This window comes from Carettochelys insculpta, chromosome 4 (assembly GCF_033958435.1).
Source record: "Carettochelys insculpta isolate YL-2023 chromosome 4, ASM3395843v1, whole genome shotgun sequence".
In the NCBI taxonomy this organism is placed as follows: domain Eukaryota; kingdom Metazoa; phylum Chordata; order Testudines; family Carettochelyidae; genus Carettochelys; species Carettochelys insculpta.
Genome location: NC_134140.1, coordinates 59,441,045 through 59,456,226, shown reverse-complemented (window position 1 = coordinate 59,456,226; position 15,182 = coordinate 59,441,045). Strand labels below are relative to the sequence as shown.

General features: G+C 42.1%; 1 protein-coding gene across 3 annotated transcripts in view; it reads right to left on the bottom strand.

Moving 5' to 3' along the window:
• The window catches only part of IRF2 (interferon regulatory factor 2), a 62,482-nt gene extending 51,438 nt beyond the window's left edge, over positions 1-11,044 (bottom strand). The window contains exon 1 of one of the 3 annotated variants that reach the window (XM_074992945.1): positions 10,687-11,044. In XM_074992945.1, coding sequence (XP_074849046.1) covers positions 10,687-10,977 — 291 coding nt within the window. In that variant the 5' untranslated portion in view covers positions 10,978-11,044. Of the gene's footprint in view, positions 1-10,130; positions 10,387-10,686 lie in introns of those variants that run through there. The other 2 variants (XM_074992946.1, XM_074992947.1) reach the window with 2 other exon arrangements.
• Between the last annotated feature and the right edge of the window lie 4,138 nt (positions 11,045-15,182).

Sequence of the window (15,182 nt, the reverse complement as noted above, 5' to 3'; positions counted from 1 at the left end):
GAGCCACACCCTAAGGAAAAATATTGTTAAAGTAGCAAGACATTAGGTGAACACAGTATTTGACGACTGTTGTGCAAGAATTTTCCCATACTGCTAAAAATGAGGAAGTGTTTTGTTATTGCTCAAATCCCTTTAAAGAATCACTTCTTTTGTGTTGCCCTCCAAGAATGGAGTGAATAACTTTTTCTTTTTAATAACTCCTTTGTCCTGGTACATCCTGTCTTCTCTGTGACTGGTTTTTCAGGCCCTTTCCTGAAACAATTCATCTGCTTAACTTTACACACATGAACGAGCTACTGGGACTAATCACACGCACAAGCACCTGCAGAACTGCAACTTTAGACTGAAACTCTTCACAGTACAGACTGTTTCTATCTTGGTTTCATGTCCAGCACCAAGCACACTGTCAGTACACAATACAGTATCTAGGATAAAAATAGAATTTAAAAAAAAAAATCCTGTGATCTTAATCTCCCCTTAATGGTGTTGCAGCAGCTCAGAGGGAATTAGTAAGGCTCTGCTTACATTTCTGAAGATACAGAGGAGAGAACAAGCCAATTTCAGTGGCAGCAATCTGTGGAGCATGTTGAAAGAAGAGTTTTCAGTTAGTTTAGCCATGGACTGAACTCTACTGACATAACAATACAGCACATTCAAAGATTTGCCTCTCATGATTTGCTCTGTTTACATAACATGCCTTTCCCTGTAATATACCGCACAGTTTGCACTCTAAACTAAAGTACAGTCCACTATTTGCTTAAAGGTTTCAACCTTATGGGCTGTTTCTACCCTTCTAGTTAATAACTAACTTGCACCTATACTATTGTCAAAGATAGGCACTCCCCATCTTTAGACCACCACACCGGTGGGTATCAAACACAGGGCTCATGAAATTGTGATTCACCTCACCTAACTGAAAAGCACTGTAATTTTCTTCACACCCATCCAGAAGTTTCATTATTAAAGATAACAATACCTTTATTCTTGCTCTTTGAATTCTCCCTTTAAACTTAGCATTCTAACTAAGCGGTAGATATGAACACAGAATCATACCATAATTGGGGCCTGGAATGTTTTGAGTCACCCAGATTGCATATTGAAAATGTTTCTAACGCATGGACTTATTCATGATTGTAAAAACAGCCCATGAAAGAAGCAGATGTGTACATAAAAGACCTATTTAGCCAGTACAGTTAATACAAAGCTACTGGTTAACTAAAGTTAATCAGAAATGTATAGAAAAACTGCAAATCTTTAATTATATACATGAAAAGAAGCATTAAAGAGACACCAAATATGAAACACTCAATAATGTCTCTTACTCAGACCATATGATGCAATTCCCCTGTTGTAACAACAGTGACTCTTTCCACTGATACAGTATGAAGGAAGGTATTCTTTATTTTTAATTTGGATTTTTGAGCAAATTTGATGTTCTTCAAAGACTCACAGCAACGGACAGGGCCTACCTTGTAACATGCCAGCTATTTCTGTCGTAAGATCTTCCTAAGTAGAAACTGTCTGCGAGTGGCAAATATTCACTTAATTAGATCAAAAATGACAAACATATTTTCACTTGAAATAGGGGGAAAAATCTAACTAAAATTATTCATTGTCATTCCCTTTTCTTCCCAATCTCAACTCTCCACAATATTCTTTGCATACCAAGTCTTTAATTTTGTTGTCTTTGAATTTAGTGCATCTCAAAGATATTAGTCTTAAATCCCTGGAAACAGAAGTCTTCTAATTGTCCATAGGCTGTGGCTATGTTACCTTCCCCAGGCTGTCCTTCAACACAGACCTGAAAGGTCTATTTCTAAAGCAGAGCTCCTGACTATTTAGCACTTTGCCCTTCTGTTGAGAGCCCAGACAGCATGCTAATTAATTCCAGATGTGGTGGTGAGTTTTCTATTGTGAACAACTGTCCACAGAGAACTGACTTAAATTCATTTCACGTTATCAAGCCAATAGTTATCCAATGTAAAAATTTTACTAATTACTACTGACCTGGCCTGGAGCTGAACCAGTGACCAGAAATAAAAAAAAAAAAAAAAAAAAATTCATATAAACTGTTACCAATCCTATTTCCAATTTTATTCTCAATATCCCAATAATTTTGAATAACTTATAGTAACATTAAACACCTGCTGCCTCTGATGAAGCAGGTCTTTGCCCATGAAAGTTTATGCTCCAAAATATCTGTTAGTCTTTAAGGTGCCACAGGACTTCTTGTTCTTATTAATAAACACCTTAATGGCTCTCTCTCATCAGAATGACAAAACTTCTCTCATTTTACTCCGAGAACATTTATCACAGAATTTCAAAAAAATTCCTTCGCAAGTGAATAATAAATATTGGTACACACCGTACATGTCAACAACTTCTCTTTTAATATTGTCTTGTGCTATTGAACATCTTCAGATGAGAGAGAACTTTTCCTTGCAAAACTATTCAAATGACAACTCCTTGAATTCTTTTATTTTGTATTTTCAGTTAAAAAAAACACACAGATATTCACCTAATATGACTTTAAAATTATTTTAAAAGATCACAGTTTTAAAAGCCAATTGTCTTTGTGCTATTTATATTGTGTTTCCTTTTTTCATTTCTGTCAGCTGGAAAATAAAAGCCAAGGAAATTGGTTTCAGTTTTGTTTAAGGCTAGTTTCAATTTTGTTTACGGTCAGTTTTGTTTTCAGGTTTTTAATGTTGCAAAATGTTTGGATTTCAGAAACTGCAAGGAAAGTCTGTTTTCAGATTTTGAGGGGTTTATAGTGGAAACATTTTATTGGACTTTTTTACATAAATCTGTTTCTACAAAATGTAAATATTTTGGTCAAATTTAAATCAACAATGTATCTTTAAAGTTGTTTTCACTTGATTCACATGCCTGCTTAACATTCATTTTTAGTGATCTTGAAAGCAAAACCCGCCAGCCCACACAATGCAGACAAAAATCTACGGCAAGAAGGGAAAATTTCCAAAGGTCCTGTCTATGCTTTGGCTACATCTACACTATATTCCCCTTTCAAAAGGGAAATGCAAATGTAGCATGTATTTACATATCACACCTCATTTGCATATTCTTGCACCATCTCCCTTCTAGTAGAGCTTTCTCTGGAAGCAAAAACAGCCATCTAGATGGTGTTCCTTAAAAAATAAATCCTGCTTTTGAAAGAGCCCTTCTTCCTGAAACAGAATAGGGAGAAGTGTTCCTTTGAAAACAGGTTTTATTTTCAAAGAAATCCCATCTACACAGCTGTTTTGCTTCTGGAAAAAGCTATTCCACAAGCAAGATTGCACGAGAATATGCAAATGAGGTGTGAGATGTCAAAATCCTTGGCTCATCTGCATTTCCAATATCACTCATTTGCATTCCCCTTTTGAAAGGGGAATGTAGTGCAGATGCAGCCATACAGCTCTGAAACTATACTGCCGCAGTGTGTGTCATGAAGAAGCTCTATCTATGCTGACAGGAGAGTGAACAATAATAACACCACCTCCACAAACAGCAGAAGTTCTAGCAACTGGCAAAGCTCTTCAGCTGACAAAGCACTATGCACACGAGCATTTATGCTGGTGTAACTTAATGTTGCTCAGAGGGGTGATTTTTTCACATCACTGGCTGGCATAAACTGTACTGTAGACATAGCCAAACTCTATAGCCTAGCTAGCATCATAATTTCTCCCCAATGCACAGTACTACTTGCAAAGTAAAGTGTTATGTGACATGAACACAGGAATCAGAACCAGGTCTACAATGCCTGCAATTAATGTACAATATCAATATGAATATAATAGGACAAAATCTGCCTTGCATTCACACACAGGCTCACTTCAATGTCATGGAAAACCAGTGTACATATCTACAGAACAGAATCTGACCAATGTCTTTGAACTGCAACTTTCTTTTAGCATCCTCTAAGAAATTATTTATCCTTTTGTCATCTGAAAATGTAAATATTCTTATAATTATAATTTGCTAGCAAAAGGAAGGTAGATGCTTGTTTAGGTAACAGACAAATATTCTTCCAAAATTTAATTCTGTCCCTGACATTTGGTTTCACTGATGGCCGCAAACTAACCTGTGAAAACAAATGTGCTAGTTATAACATTCCAATCTGCTCTTCTCCTTATGTGGCAAGAAATAGTTACTTAGCTCTACTACCACCACCACAAAAGCAAGTGAAGTATGCTACAACCACTGCATTTTCATTGTGTCAGGTTACATCTACACAACAAGCATCTGTCAACAGATGTGGCTGTTGAAAGGGATTTCCCAGCAAAACTTCTGCTGACAGATTGCATCTACAAGTAAAAGCATATCTAAAGAGCAAACCACTCTGTCGACAGAGAGCAGCCAGACTGCCCAGCCCGCTCTCGACAGAACTGACCCGAGGCTTTGCAAACAGAGCTACCTGCTGAACTGGAAGCCCTGTCTGTCAACAAAAGAGCCATGGAGTGTCTACACAGCTGTTTTGCCAACAGGAAACTGTCAAGAAAGGCGTTATACATGAACATGGAGAAGTATAACATTGCCAGCGGATATGCTGAGTTTTGTCGACAGACTGTCAACAAAACTCAGTTTTGCCGGAAAAACCCTCTCAAGTAGACACAGACTTACAGTTTAGTTTTGTATAGTGCTATGTTGAGTGAAATAACATCCAAAAAAATTTTTAAATGCATGAATTCAATCTATTCCAAGTTAAAATGTATACTCTAACTAACTACTGTTCTGTGTTTGCTGCAAGTCAACTGTGAACACAAAAAGAAGCTGAAAAGGCCACTAATTTAAATAAAATGATCACGGTGTCTAAAAAAAAATAAAGTTCAAAATTTCTGTGATACGTTCTCTTTCGAGCACTTAGAGAACTAGAACACTTTAATGATTTCCAAAAGCCTACATCTGAAAAGTCCCATCCTGGTTAAAGGGTTAAGCACTTTGAGCTCTAGGAAGGAGAAGTGCTATGTAAGGGCTAAATATATAACTTATGTATAAATCATTAACTGATTATAGATATGCTATACACATGCGCACGTGCACACACTTGAATCTCCCCCAAAAGTCTGCTTAAGTTTTTTGTTTGTTTTTTTTTAAAAACATCGGTTTTTGTTTTTCCAATATAGTTTGTAGTGTTGTACCTATCTTCATCATACGATATGAATGAACATTTCCGTTACTGGTCCAACTTCCATTGGTAAAAGGCACAAGCTTTTGGGCTCCAGAGAGTTCTTCTTGGGTGACCTCACCCATTTTGGTCTCCTAATAGATATTTTTACCCGATAATTGTGCATAGCAATTTATTATGCTTTCGAATTAATAGTTCTATAAACATTTTGAAACAAACAGTCTGGTATTCATTAATTGTCTGATTAATCTGGCCCATGACTTTAGACACACATCATAACAAACCATTTAATAAAAATCAATTCTGGTTTATTTTCCCAATTTTATTCTTTAGTCTCATATCTCTGGAAATAGAAATCTTCTAATTATTTTCACTTGTATATGTCCCAAAACATACTAGAAGGAATTTTAAATTAAGCAACAGTTTTTAACACCACTGCTTCATCCAAAGTAAACTTCTAATGCACTGAATGGATGGTTTGGGGGTTTTTGTGCAAATTGTATATAGTGTATAGTTTGTTACCAGTCAGCCTTGTCCATGTGATTCAGACTCAGATTCTGCAAGCATTTACATATGTTTAATATTAGCTGTGTGTGCATAGCCCCACTTAAGTCAAATTTGTGTTTACAGGACTGGGGCCTCATTACATGTCTCTTCAATACTACATGGTCAGGCTCAAATTAAAAAGTATTCTTGGGTCCTTAAATCTACAGTCACCACAAGACTTTGAAAAACTGAAATTTTATTATGCTGATCTATATTTAAATTCCCTAACTTCAACTCTACAGTTAGTTTGAGGAACCAAAAAAAGTTGGACAAGGAACTAATAATGAATAATTAATTTTTGCTTCTTTTTACTGAAAAGGAATTGTCTAATTTTTTCTAATTATTTGTTCTCAAAAATTAATTGCTAAGCAATGTCTACAAATAATTCTTCGTGGCTTGTTCACAGACAGTTCATTATGAACATTCGGTATTCAAAATTTGAAACTGAACTGTTCTGGTTGGCCATAAACCACACAGTAAAATTGTCCTCTCAGACTAGGTAAGAATAACTCAGAATTAAGCCACCAGCCTGGACACACACAACTGCAAATTCCAAATGAACTTTTGTCCACAAACATTCTGCAATATATGATAAAGAGAATACAGTATGGGTCATTCACCAATATGGCTTATGCTTATGCCATTCAAGCAACATAAAAGCAGTCATAAAGCTGATTTAACTGATCAATGCTCAATTAATCTGGGTTAATGGCAGCTTTGCATAATTGAAGTGGTGCAAAACAGCTAGAATGTGGCACTGAATCAGGTCCCTTGTGCCTACTGACAGCAATTCATAAAAATTATCAAAACAGGCACACCACCAATACACATAAGCCTGTCAGTGAGCATTTCAATGGAGTGGGCCATCCTGTTAAAAGACCTGAGAACATGCATCCTACAACAAATGTAAAAGCAAATTACATTTGTAAACTGAGGGTCATACTCATACCACCTGTGTTGGATTTGAACAAAGACACCAATTATCTCATGCACTACAAGGACTGCCGCCCTTCTTTTGATGTTAGTAATTATCTCTGTGCTACACAACCTAAGTCTGGACTGGAAATGCTATGGATCTGATGAAGTAGGTCCGTCCAATGAAAGCTCATCATCTAATAAACCATTTTGTTCGTCTTTAAAGTGCTATGTGACTGTTTTTTTATTTTGTTAGGATGCAGACTAACACAGCTACCTCTCTGTTACTACACTACCATGTTGTACAGCTCTACTGTACTTTAAAATAGGGATGTTACAGGTTAACTGATAAACCTCACCTGGTTAGGATAAGGATTAGTGGTTCCAGTAAGGGGTGGGAGGCTGTTCCAGCTGTACTGGAATGCCTCCCACCCACAGCAGCACTGCAAGCATGCTCCGGCTGAGGCAGCCTCCCCAGCCACCCCTCATCTTAATTAGTTAACAGGTTAAAAGGTAGGTTTAACCTACCACTTAACCAATTAATCAATTAACTGGGATTTTTACATCCCTACTTTAAAACTTCGTGTTAAACATCTAAACAGCTCAAATGCTGACTCCCAATCTTGTAAATACTTAACATACATGCTTACTTTTACACATGAGTAGCTTCATTGCTGTTGATAGGACTGCACATTTGCTTAAAACTAAGTATAAGCGTGTCTGCAGGAAACAGATACAGATGAGCAGAGAAAGAAAAGGAAAATATGCAGTTTATAACTACCTCTGTTGTGAATTTGTTTCCTGGTTACCAAACTGCAGTGTGGCAGAATACAACATACTCCACTGCTAGTGCAATGAGTATTTTATCAAGAAATCCAGTGCTCTCAGACTGAACACTCAGCACTTCTGCTGCTTTACACAAATATAAATGAAAGATAATGCAGAAAGGGCCAACCAAAAGAATACCTTCATTGACCATTACTCACAGGACAAATTTAAGGGATTTAACAACAAAGTACATGCAAAGAGCAGTCCAAGATAGATAGGCCTTGTTTATGCCCAAAGTAACATCTGACAGCAGAGGAAAGATTCAGACTGACTTCAGAGTGTTGATGTTTCAAACTTTGATTCTTAACTCTGCTGGCTTTAATTATGCCACCATTTTTCCCATTATAGTGAATTTAAAATGTTGGCTCAACAGTCAATTCACTCTTCATTGTACTAGGTTACGCAAGAGGTACACTTGGCAAAACTATTAAAACATTATATAATGTTTAAATGTAGAAGATGATATATCATCAACAAACGGAGTGATAGATTACAATTTCTACTACATCTTAGTGACTGCAATCTAAAAATATTTGCACATCGAACTGTTATAATCATATATTAATTAAAAGCAAAGTTCTAGATTCTGATTCTGAGACCAATAAGATTCCTCTAGCTGAGTGAGAATTTGACCAGAGGAACTGAGCTAGCTGTACACAAACAAAAGCCCTGTTGTTTTCATAATGAACTTTGTTTGAAAAGCAGCCATGGCCCTTAGCCTAATGGTGTTCTCTTTGATTAATAATCAGACCATAAGCACATCTTCCAGGATGTGCCTAGTGACAACCAATATATAACACATTTCAAACAACATCGTTTGAATGACAGAACTTCTAGCAGCGCAAGTGTAGTGCATTCTTTAAAAATATTGACTTCAATAATGCAAGCTGATCGATGTGGGCGGTACTCTGTACCTCTCCAGAGCCCCACTGACCATCAATAAGGCCCTATGCAGATATCAGAAATCTGCTTGGATGTATCAACTGGGTACTTCAATGCATTAGATATGAAAGGCAAATAACAAAAAAAATGTCATTCATGTTTTACTGGATAACACTGTTTTCAATGAACAACATGCAGATCACAATTCCCATGTATACAACAGGGGAAAAAAAAGCCTCAAGACAAACCCAATGTTATTACGCAGACCTGCTTCTACAAGCATTTCATATCTCACTAACAGTTGCTGTAGAAAAATCTGAGACTCAAACTGTGTATTAATACAATATAAAACCTTATAACATTTTACATTCTAGTAATACAGACTAATGTCCCAAGGACATTTTGCTTCTATTTATAGCAGGAAAATGACTCATACTTTGCCAATGGGCACCTTGGATTGTAAACATGTTGAGAAATCAATTAGGAATGCCTGTATTCCGTATACTACCAGGCACCATTTTTGTGCTCAACACACCATGCAGCTCTCCTAAGATCCTCCTATAACTGTATTTATTATGAGTAACGCCTTCGAGGGCTTTTCTCAAAACTTTCCCACTCAACACAGCAAGGTCGGAAGCACTTGGCACCCACGATCAGCCGCTGTAGTTTTAACCACCCCGTCCCCCGGCCAGATGAGGGCTGAACAACCGACACTGTGCTTAGAACTGCGACAGGAAATGGCAGCTCACGAACACCAGGGCTGGTACAGGCCCAGGTTATGGTCCCAGGATCACAACAGGGCTCCCGTTACTTTTTAACACCAGGGCAACTGAACCAGCAAATATCTGGCTCATTTCCGCGGTGCAGCCAGGGCTAGTCAAGGAAAAAGGCTGTTTAGCGGCTGGCACGGACGGGGCCCAATTGTGCTTTAGGCCCGGCGCACACAGGTGCGGCTCTGCCCAGGGCTGGGACGCTCTCCCCCCGCTTCCGGCCAGTGCGCAAGCGAAGGGAGCCCTGGTCCGGGGGTACAAACAACAAAAAGCAGCCGCACAGGCCCCGGCTGCAGCACGCGGCCCGCAGGAAGGGGGCTGGGCCCAGGCAGCCTGACTAGCTGCAGCCAAACACATACACACACTCTCTCTTCCCCCGCCGGCTGGCGGGGACGGGGTCACCCGGGGTCACCCCTCCGCAGCACAGCCCGCGGGGGCTGCACGGGGGGAAGCCCCAGCCAGCAGCGGCACGCGCTGCGAACCCGGCCCCGCGCGCGCGCGCGCGCCCCCCAGCCCCAGCCCCAGCCCCAGCCCCAGCCCGAACGCCGCCGCCGCCGCCGGCGGGGGGCAGCGAGTGGCGCGCGGTAGAGCCCCGCGCTCGGCCCCGCCATTGGGCGCGAGAGGCCGCTTCGTCACTGCCCGCCTGGGGCGGGAGGGGGGCGCGTGCTGGGGCTTGTATAACCCCCAGCTCGGGCTGCGGGGGGGAGGGAAGTGCCCCCCCCGCCGGGGCCCCACCCGAGCACGGTAGAAACGCGCGGGGTCCCCGGGCACGGGCTCTGCTCATGCGCCCCCCGCCCGGGCCTGCTTTGCCCGGCCTCTGCAGGAAGCAGCGGCCCGGAGGGACTCACTTGACCCTCCCCCCACCCAGGCCCCAGCCCTCAACAAGTGCCGCGGCGGAGCCCCCCGCGCCCCGGCCGGGCGGGGAAGGGGTTATTCGCCCCCCCATGCCGCGCCTCGCCGCACTACGGCCCCTGCCCGCGGCCGCTGGGCACGGCCTCAGCCCGGCTCCCTCCCCGCCCCCGGGCCCCAACCCAGCGGGGCGGCGGTGGGGAGCTGATCACCTGCAGGAAATGTCCGCAGCTCCGCCACCCCCGCTGAGCTCCGCCACTCCATTAACTTTCCGCGCGCCGCAGCTACGGGCAGCAGGCTCGCGCTGCGGGGGTGGAAATCGCTGCTTTCATATCCCTCCGTGTTGTTTGGCGTCTTTTTTTCCTCTTGCCTTTCTCCCCCCCGGGGTCCAGCTCTCTCCTTCCCATCTGTCACAGCGGGAGAATTAAACGCTTCCCTCCTTTGTTTCCGTTGTTGATCATCTCCCCGCATCAGACCCAAAATAAATTCAAAGCCAAAAACCCCGCCGATCTGGACACCCGGTCGCTCTCGACACGGTCCCAGACAACCACATGTCCTTCCACTCGATCACCTTCTCTGCCTTTTCAAATGCAAAAGTGAAATCAGCTTTCCTCTCCCTAGCAGCAGCTTCACCTAAAATCATATGATCCAAAACAGTGCTGACCTTTTCTTTTTTAAATCAATATTAATTATTTGAGAGCAGGCACTTCCTGTTTGCCAAACATTTGTGGAAATGCACAGAGACAGTAGTAGTTAAAATATTTTTACCTTGTTTAATGTGCTATTCAGGGTATTTGTATAATTCCTCAAGGTTAACGCCGTTGCCAAGGGATGCAAAATGGAAATGAAAACACCCAGCTGAATAATCGCAGGAGTAAAACTAAAAGTTACTGCCTCTGCTTTGGCTGAGAAGAGTCCAGATCGAAAGCAAAACAAGGAGAGGAAACTGCGAGGAGCTGAGGCTTGGAAATTCCCCCCACCTCTCTCCCCGGCCTGTTTGTGCAGAAGAGGGTGGGGGCTGAGATGGGAGAGGTGCGGAAGTTTACCGCAGCCTTTCATTGGCAGACACAGCCGCTTTCATCATTTCTCGGAAAAGTCGATTTCATTTTCACTTCCCTCTAGAAGCGGCAGCGAGCAGCAGCAGTCTGTTAGTGTGTTAGAGACAGAAGGAGCTTTCTATTCCAGAGCACAGAAAACTGAAGACACAAGACAGCGGCGTCATGTTTTTCTCTCCGCCCTGCAATCCACAAATAAGTGACTGGCAGATTGTTCTCTTCTAGAGAGAAGTGTTTTGGGGGAAATATCACAATATTCAGATCTCTTTGGAAGCACAGGATTAAAAGGAAGTAAGTTTATGTGCTGAAATTGGGTGTGCACAAGATTGAAAACAAAATGGTATGGAAAACAATCCTAGTGTCTAATAACAGAGAGAAAGCCATGCTAGTCTATATAGTATCAAAACAAAAAAGCAGTAAAGTAGCACTTTAAAGACTAACAAAATAATTTATTAGGTGAGCTGTGCCACAAAAGCTCACCTAATAAATTATTTTGTTAGTCTTTAAAGTGCTACTTTACTGCTTTTTTGTTTTAATCCTAGTGTCTGAAGTATATGAGAAATGGGTCTACATTAAAAGCCAAGTAATTGTGGTTGTTTGAAACGAAAATAGGTGCACAAATTTAACAGGCCTGAAGAGCACATTGCACAGCTGTGCTACCACTGCCTTGAGTCCTTCCCATGCAAAGATGTTGTGTGCAAATGCAGCAGTTTGTCAGTGTATTCATGGCCAGCCAGCACATAGCAATTTCTTTACAGAAAGATCAGTCTCATGAACAATTTGACTGCATTTGGAAATCTTAGTTTAATTTTCAAGCCTGTATTTTAATTTTCAAGTCTGTATTCAAAGCTTTGTTTGCAACTGAAATCCTGTGTATTTTCCATTGGGTCCCAGTCCCATGTGCCTTTGCTCAAATAGACTATGAGTGAAGGTTTGCAGGAGTTGGCCCTAGGATTCTTCAGGGAGTGTGATGGGTCAGAAAATATATGGTCTGATGTCTAGAGCAATATCTGGGGACTCAGGACCATTTCTTAGCTTTACCACTGATTTTTTGTGTGATTCAAAATTTACACTAATATAGCTACATTAATCAAGGGTGCAAAAACACATACAATCTAGTGACTCAGCTATACAGACTTTACAGATGCAATCATGCTCTCCAGAGCTCTAGAAAGCTTCTGGGCACATAGCAAAAGGCATTTGGGGAGGTGGTATTCCAATATTAGTGAAAGTTCCCCTATCAATATATGTTGCATCTGCATCAGGAGGTACTACAGGCTACGCCATAATGTAGCCATAAACTTAGTCTCACTGTGCCTCAGCTCCACATCTGTAAAATCAGAATGATAGTAGTTCCCTGCTTCTGATCTGTGATGTGTGTCAATATTTTTAGTGTGATGTGCTCAGCTACTATAGTAATTGGAACCCTAATAATAAATATCTTAGATAAATTTTCAAATGTGATGGTAAAATCAGAGCACTAAAGATACACATAGTAGTTAGGGTAACAATTATTTCTTGAAAATATAGGCCCCAATCCAAAGAGCCAGAAGGAAGACAACAAGCATACTGATCCTTACACTCTTACTTAATTTTGACCATGTGTATAACACCTTTGATGTACATACATATTTACACAATTGCGCCTCAAGATTTTCAGGCGTGTTTTGAATTTGTCAATCACATTCATTTTTTAAAGCACTACATTCTAAGTCTTAAAATAACAATAAGAAAAGCAAAAATGTGAATGACTGCAGCTCAGCTGTGACATTAAAATTCCCAGCTCACTGACTCAAACAACTCATTCTGGAAAAGGAGAACAGTGATGTGGGTGATCTTATGCAATATTCAGCGATTCTTATCATTTCCAGTTTGTTTACAGAATGATCTCTCTTTAAAAGACTTTAGTTTCTTTCTCCCATGATTAGCTGACATTTAAAATACTGATAATATTGTTGCATAGCATAATATGCTTGTAAGGAAATCTTCTATTTTTACAAAGAGGCAACAGTGTCAATGATGCTTGATATTTTTTGGAAAAAATCATCGGGCCCATCCAATGAGAACTGTTTCTGAGGTCACTATTAGACCACAGAGAGTGTACGCATTCACTAAACTAATAAACTTCATCAGCAGGTTACAGGACTTGTTGCAGATCAATGTTGCAGTCATGATCATGTTATAATACTTAAGCAGGGAAGGGAAACAGAGATGAGTTAGTGGGATGGTCCTGATTTTAGCAGGGGGTTGAACTTGACCTCCTGAGGCTTATACCAACCCTAAGATTCTATTATAGTTTTTTATTATTATTAATTGTCACTGGTGAGTCAATTTATCCAAAGGGGACTATAGCCTTGGAAGACTTTACTATTTCAATGTGATCTTACAATTTTAGGATGACAAAATTAAACTCAGAAGTCTCAATAAATACAAATCCATTACCTCTCATTGCAAAATTGTCAATGCTTGGAATTCTATCACTAATTTCACAATATTAGTATCTCTCTAAAAGCTTTACTACTGGAGTCCAGTGATCACATTACCATATCAGCTTTCATTTCAAAAAAGTTGGGATAATATCATGGAGGAAACCACATCATCAGAACTTCTGACTGAGGAAACAGACCTTCATGACACATGTACCATAAAAGTGAAGTGCTTTAACAGAAACTCCAAATGAACACACAACAGGTCTGACTCTCTGAGCACATTAATGTCTCTGCACCTGTCTTCTTGCCTGTCCCCTCCTGCTGTCCTTGACAAGAGGGAAACATCTGTGGAAAATTGTCTGGGGGATTCAACCAGAGATGTCTCCTGCATGGAATTAGTGGGGCAGACAGTTGCTGGATTTCAGAGATTGCATCACACTCCTCATTCCCCTCCTGCATGGTTGGAGAGGGTTCCTCTGTGAGGAAATTGAATGCTAGCGAAGGGTGTTGTGCTAAGAATCCTGTAGGCTTCTTCCAGTCACTGTGGGCAAGGGAAGGGTTCTTCTATCTTAGCAGCACCTTAGTGGCAGCTGGATGAGGAGGAGTAAAAGTAGGAGGAGGTGAGGCCAATATCTGGAGAACAGCAGTGGCCACCGCAGCAGGTGAGCCCCAAGTTTATTCAGTCACCAGTTGCATGACTGCCTGCATAGGGCATGCTCTGGTTCCCTTCGGGCTAGGTCCCCCTGCCATGTTCCCATTCCCTGTGGTGTGTCTCTTGCCCCAGAAGCAGTTAATCAGTGACTTTACCTGCCCAGAGGAACTCAAACCACTCCTGGAGCCTCCTGTCCATGCCAAAGAGGAGGTTATCCAGGCATTTTGTCCATTGGCCTGAGCTGTCTCTGCAACATTGCTCCTGCTCCCACAGCTGAATGGCTTCCCTCTGGGCAGCAGAAGGTCTTGCCAGTTCAAACACAAGGCTGGCATTATTTTCCTTTGAAAGAAGCTAAGAAATCCCCTGGTCCCCACAGCGCCATAGCTAGCTAATTTTGCACCTGAGGCAAGAATATTCCCCCTGGGCTCACTGGCAGGGGGCGGGTGGGCTGTGTGTGGGGTGGACCTGCTGTGCCTCTGTCTCTCCCATCTCAGTGGGGCCTGTGCCCCTAGTGACTGCTCGCGGCAGACTATGGCGGGCTCATGCAGGAAGTGGGTGCGTGTGCTGATAGCACTGGGGGCAGAGCCAAGATAACAATGTGGGAAGTGTTGCCGTGTGTAGGGCCAAGGGTGTGCGCTGGTAGTGCTGTGCACAAGCAGTGTGTGTGTGTAAAGGTAGGGTGTGCACGATGGTGCCGTGCATATGGGCAGTATGTGCGTGTGTGTGGAGATGCAGGTGGTATTGTGGGTCGGGAGAGGGTGTTTGGAGATAATGAAGTGTGTACAGGCAGGGTGTAAATGGTGGTGATGCTGTACCAAGTGCTGGTGGTCCTGTGTGTGCAGGTACAGAGTGTGTGAAGGTGGGGCACTGTAGAGGAGCAGCATATATGGGAGTGGAGAGGTTTGCAGGGGCAGGGTGTGGGGCAGTGTGCAGGGGTGGGAGGTGTGGAAGTGGGGTGATGGGCAGGGTGTGCGGAAGGGGGTGATAGGCAGTGGCAGGGTATGCTCGTGGCACTGTGTGTCAGTACAGGTGTGAGTTGTGGTGCAGTGTGTGTGTGTATAAGCGCTGCTAATGCTGTATAGAGGGCGTGCTGGTGGCAGGGGCACTGCGCACGGGGGCGGGGGTGTG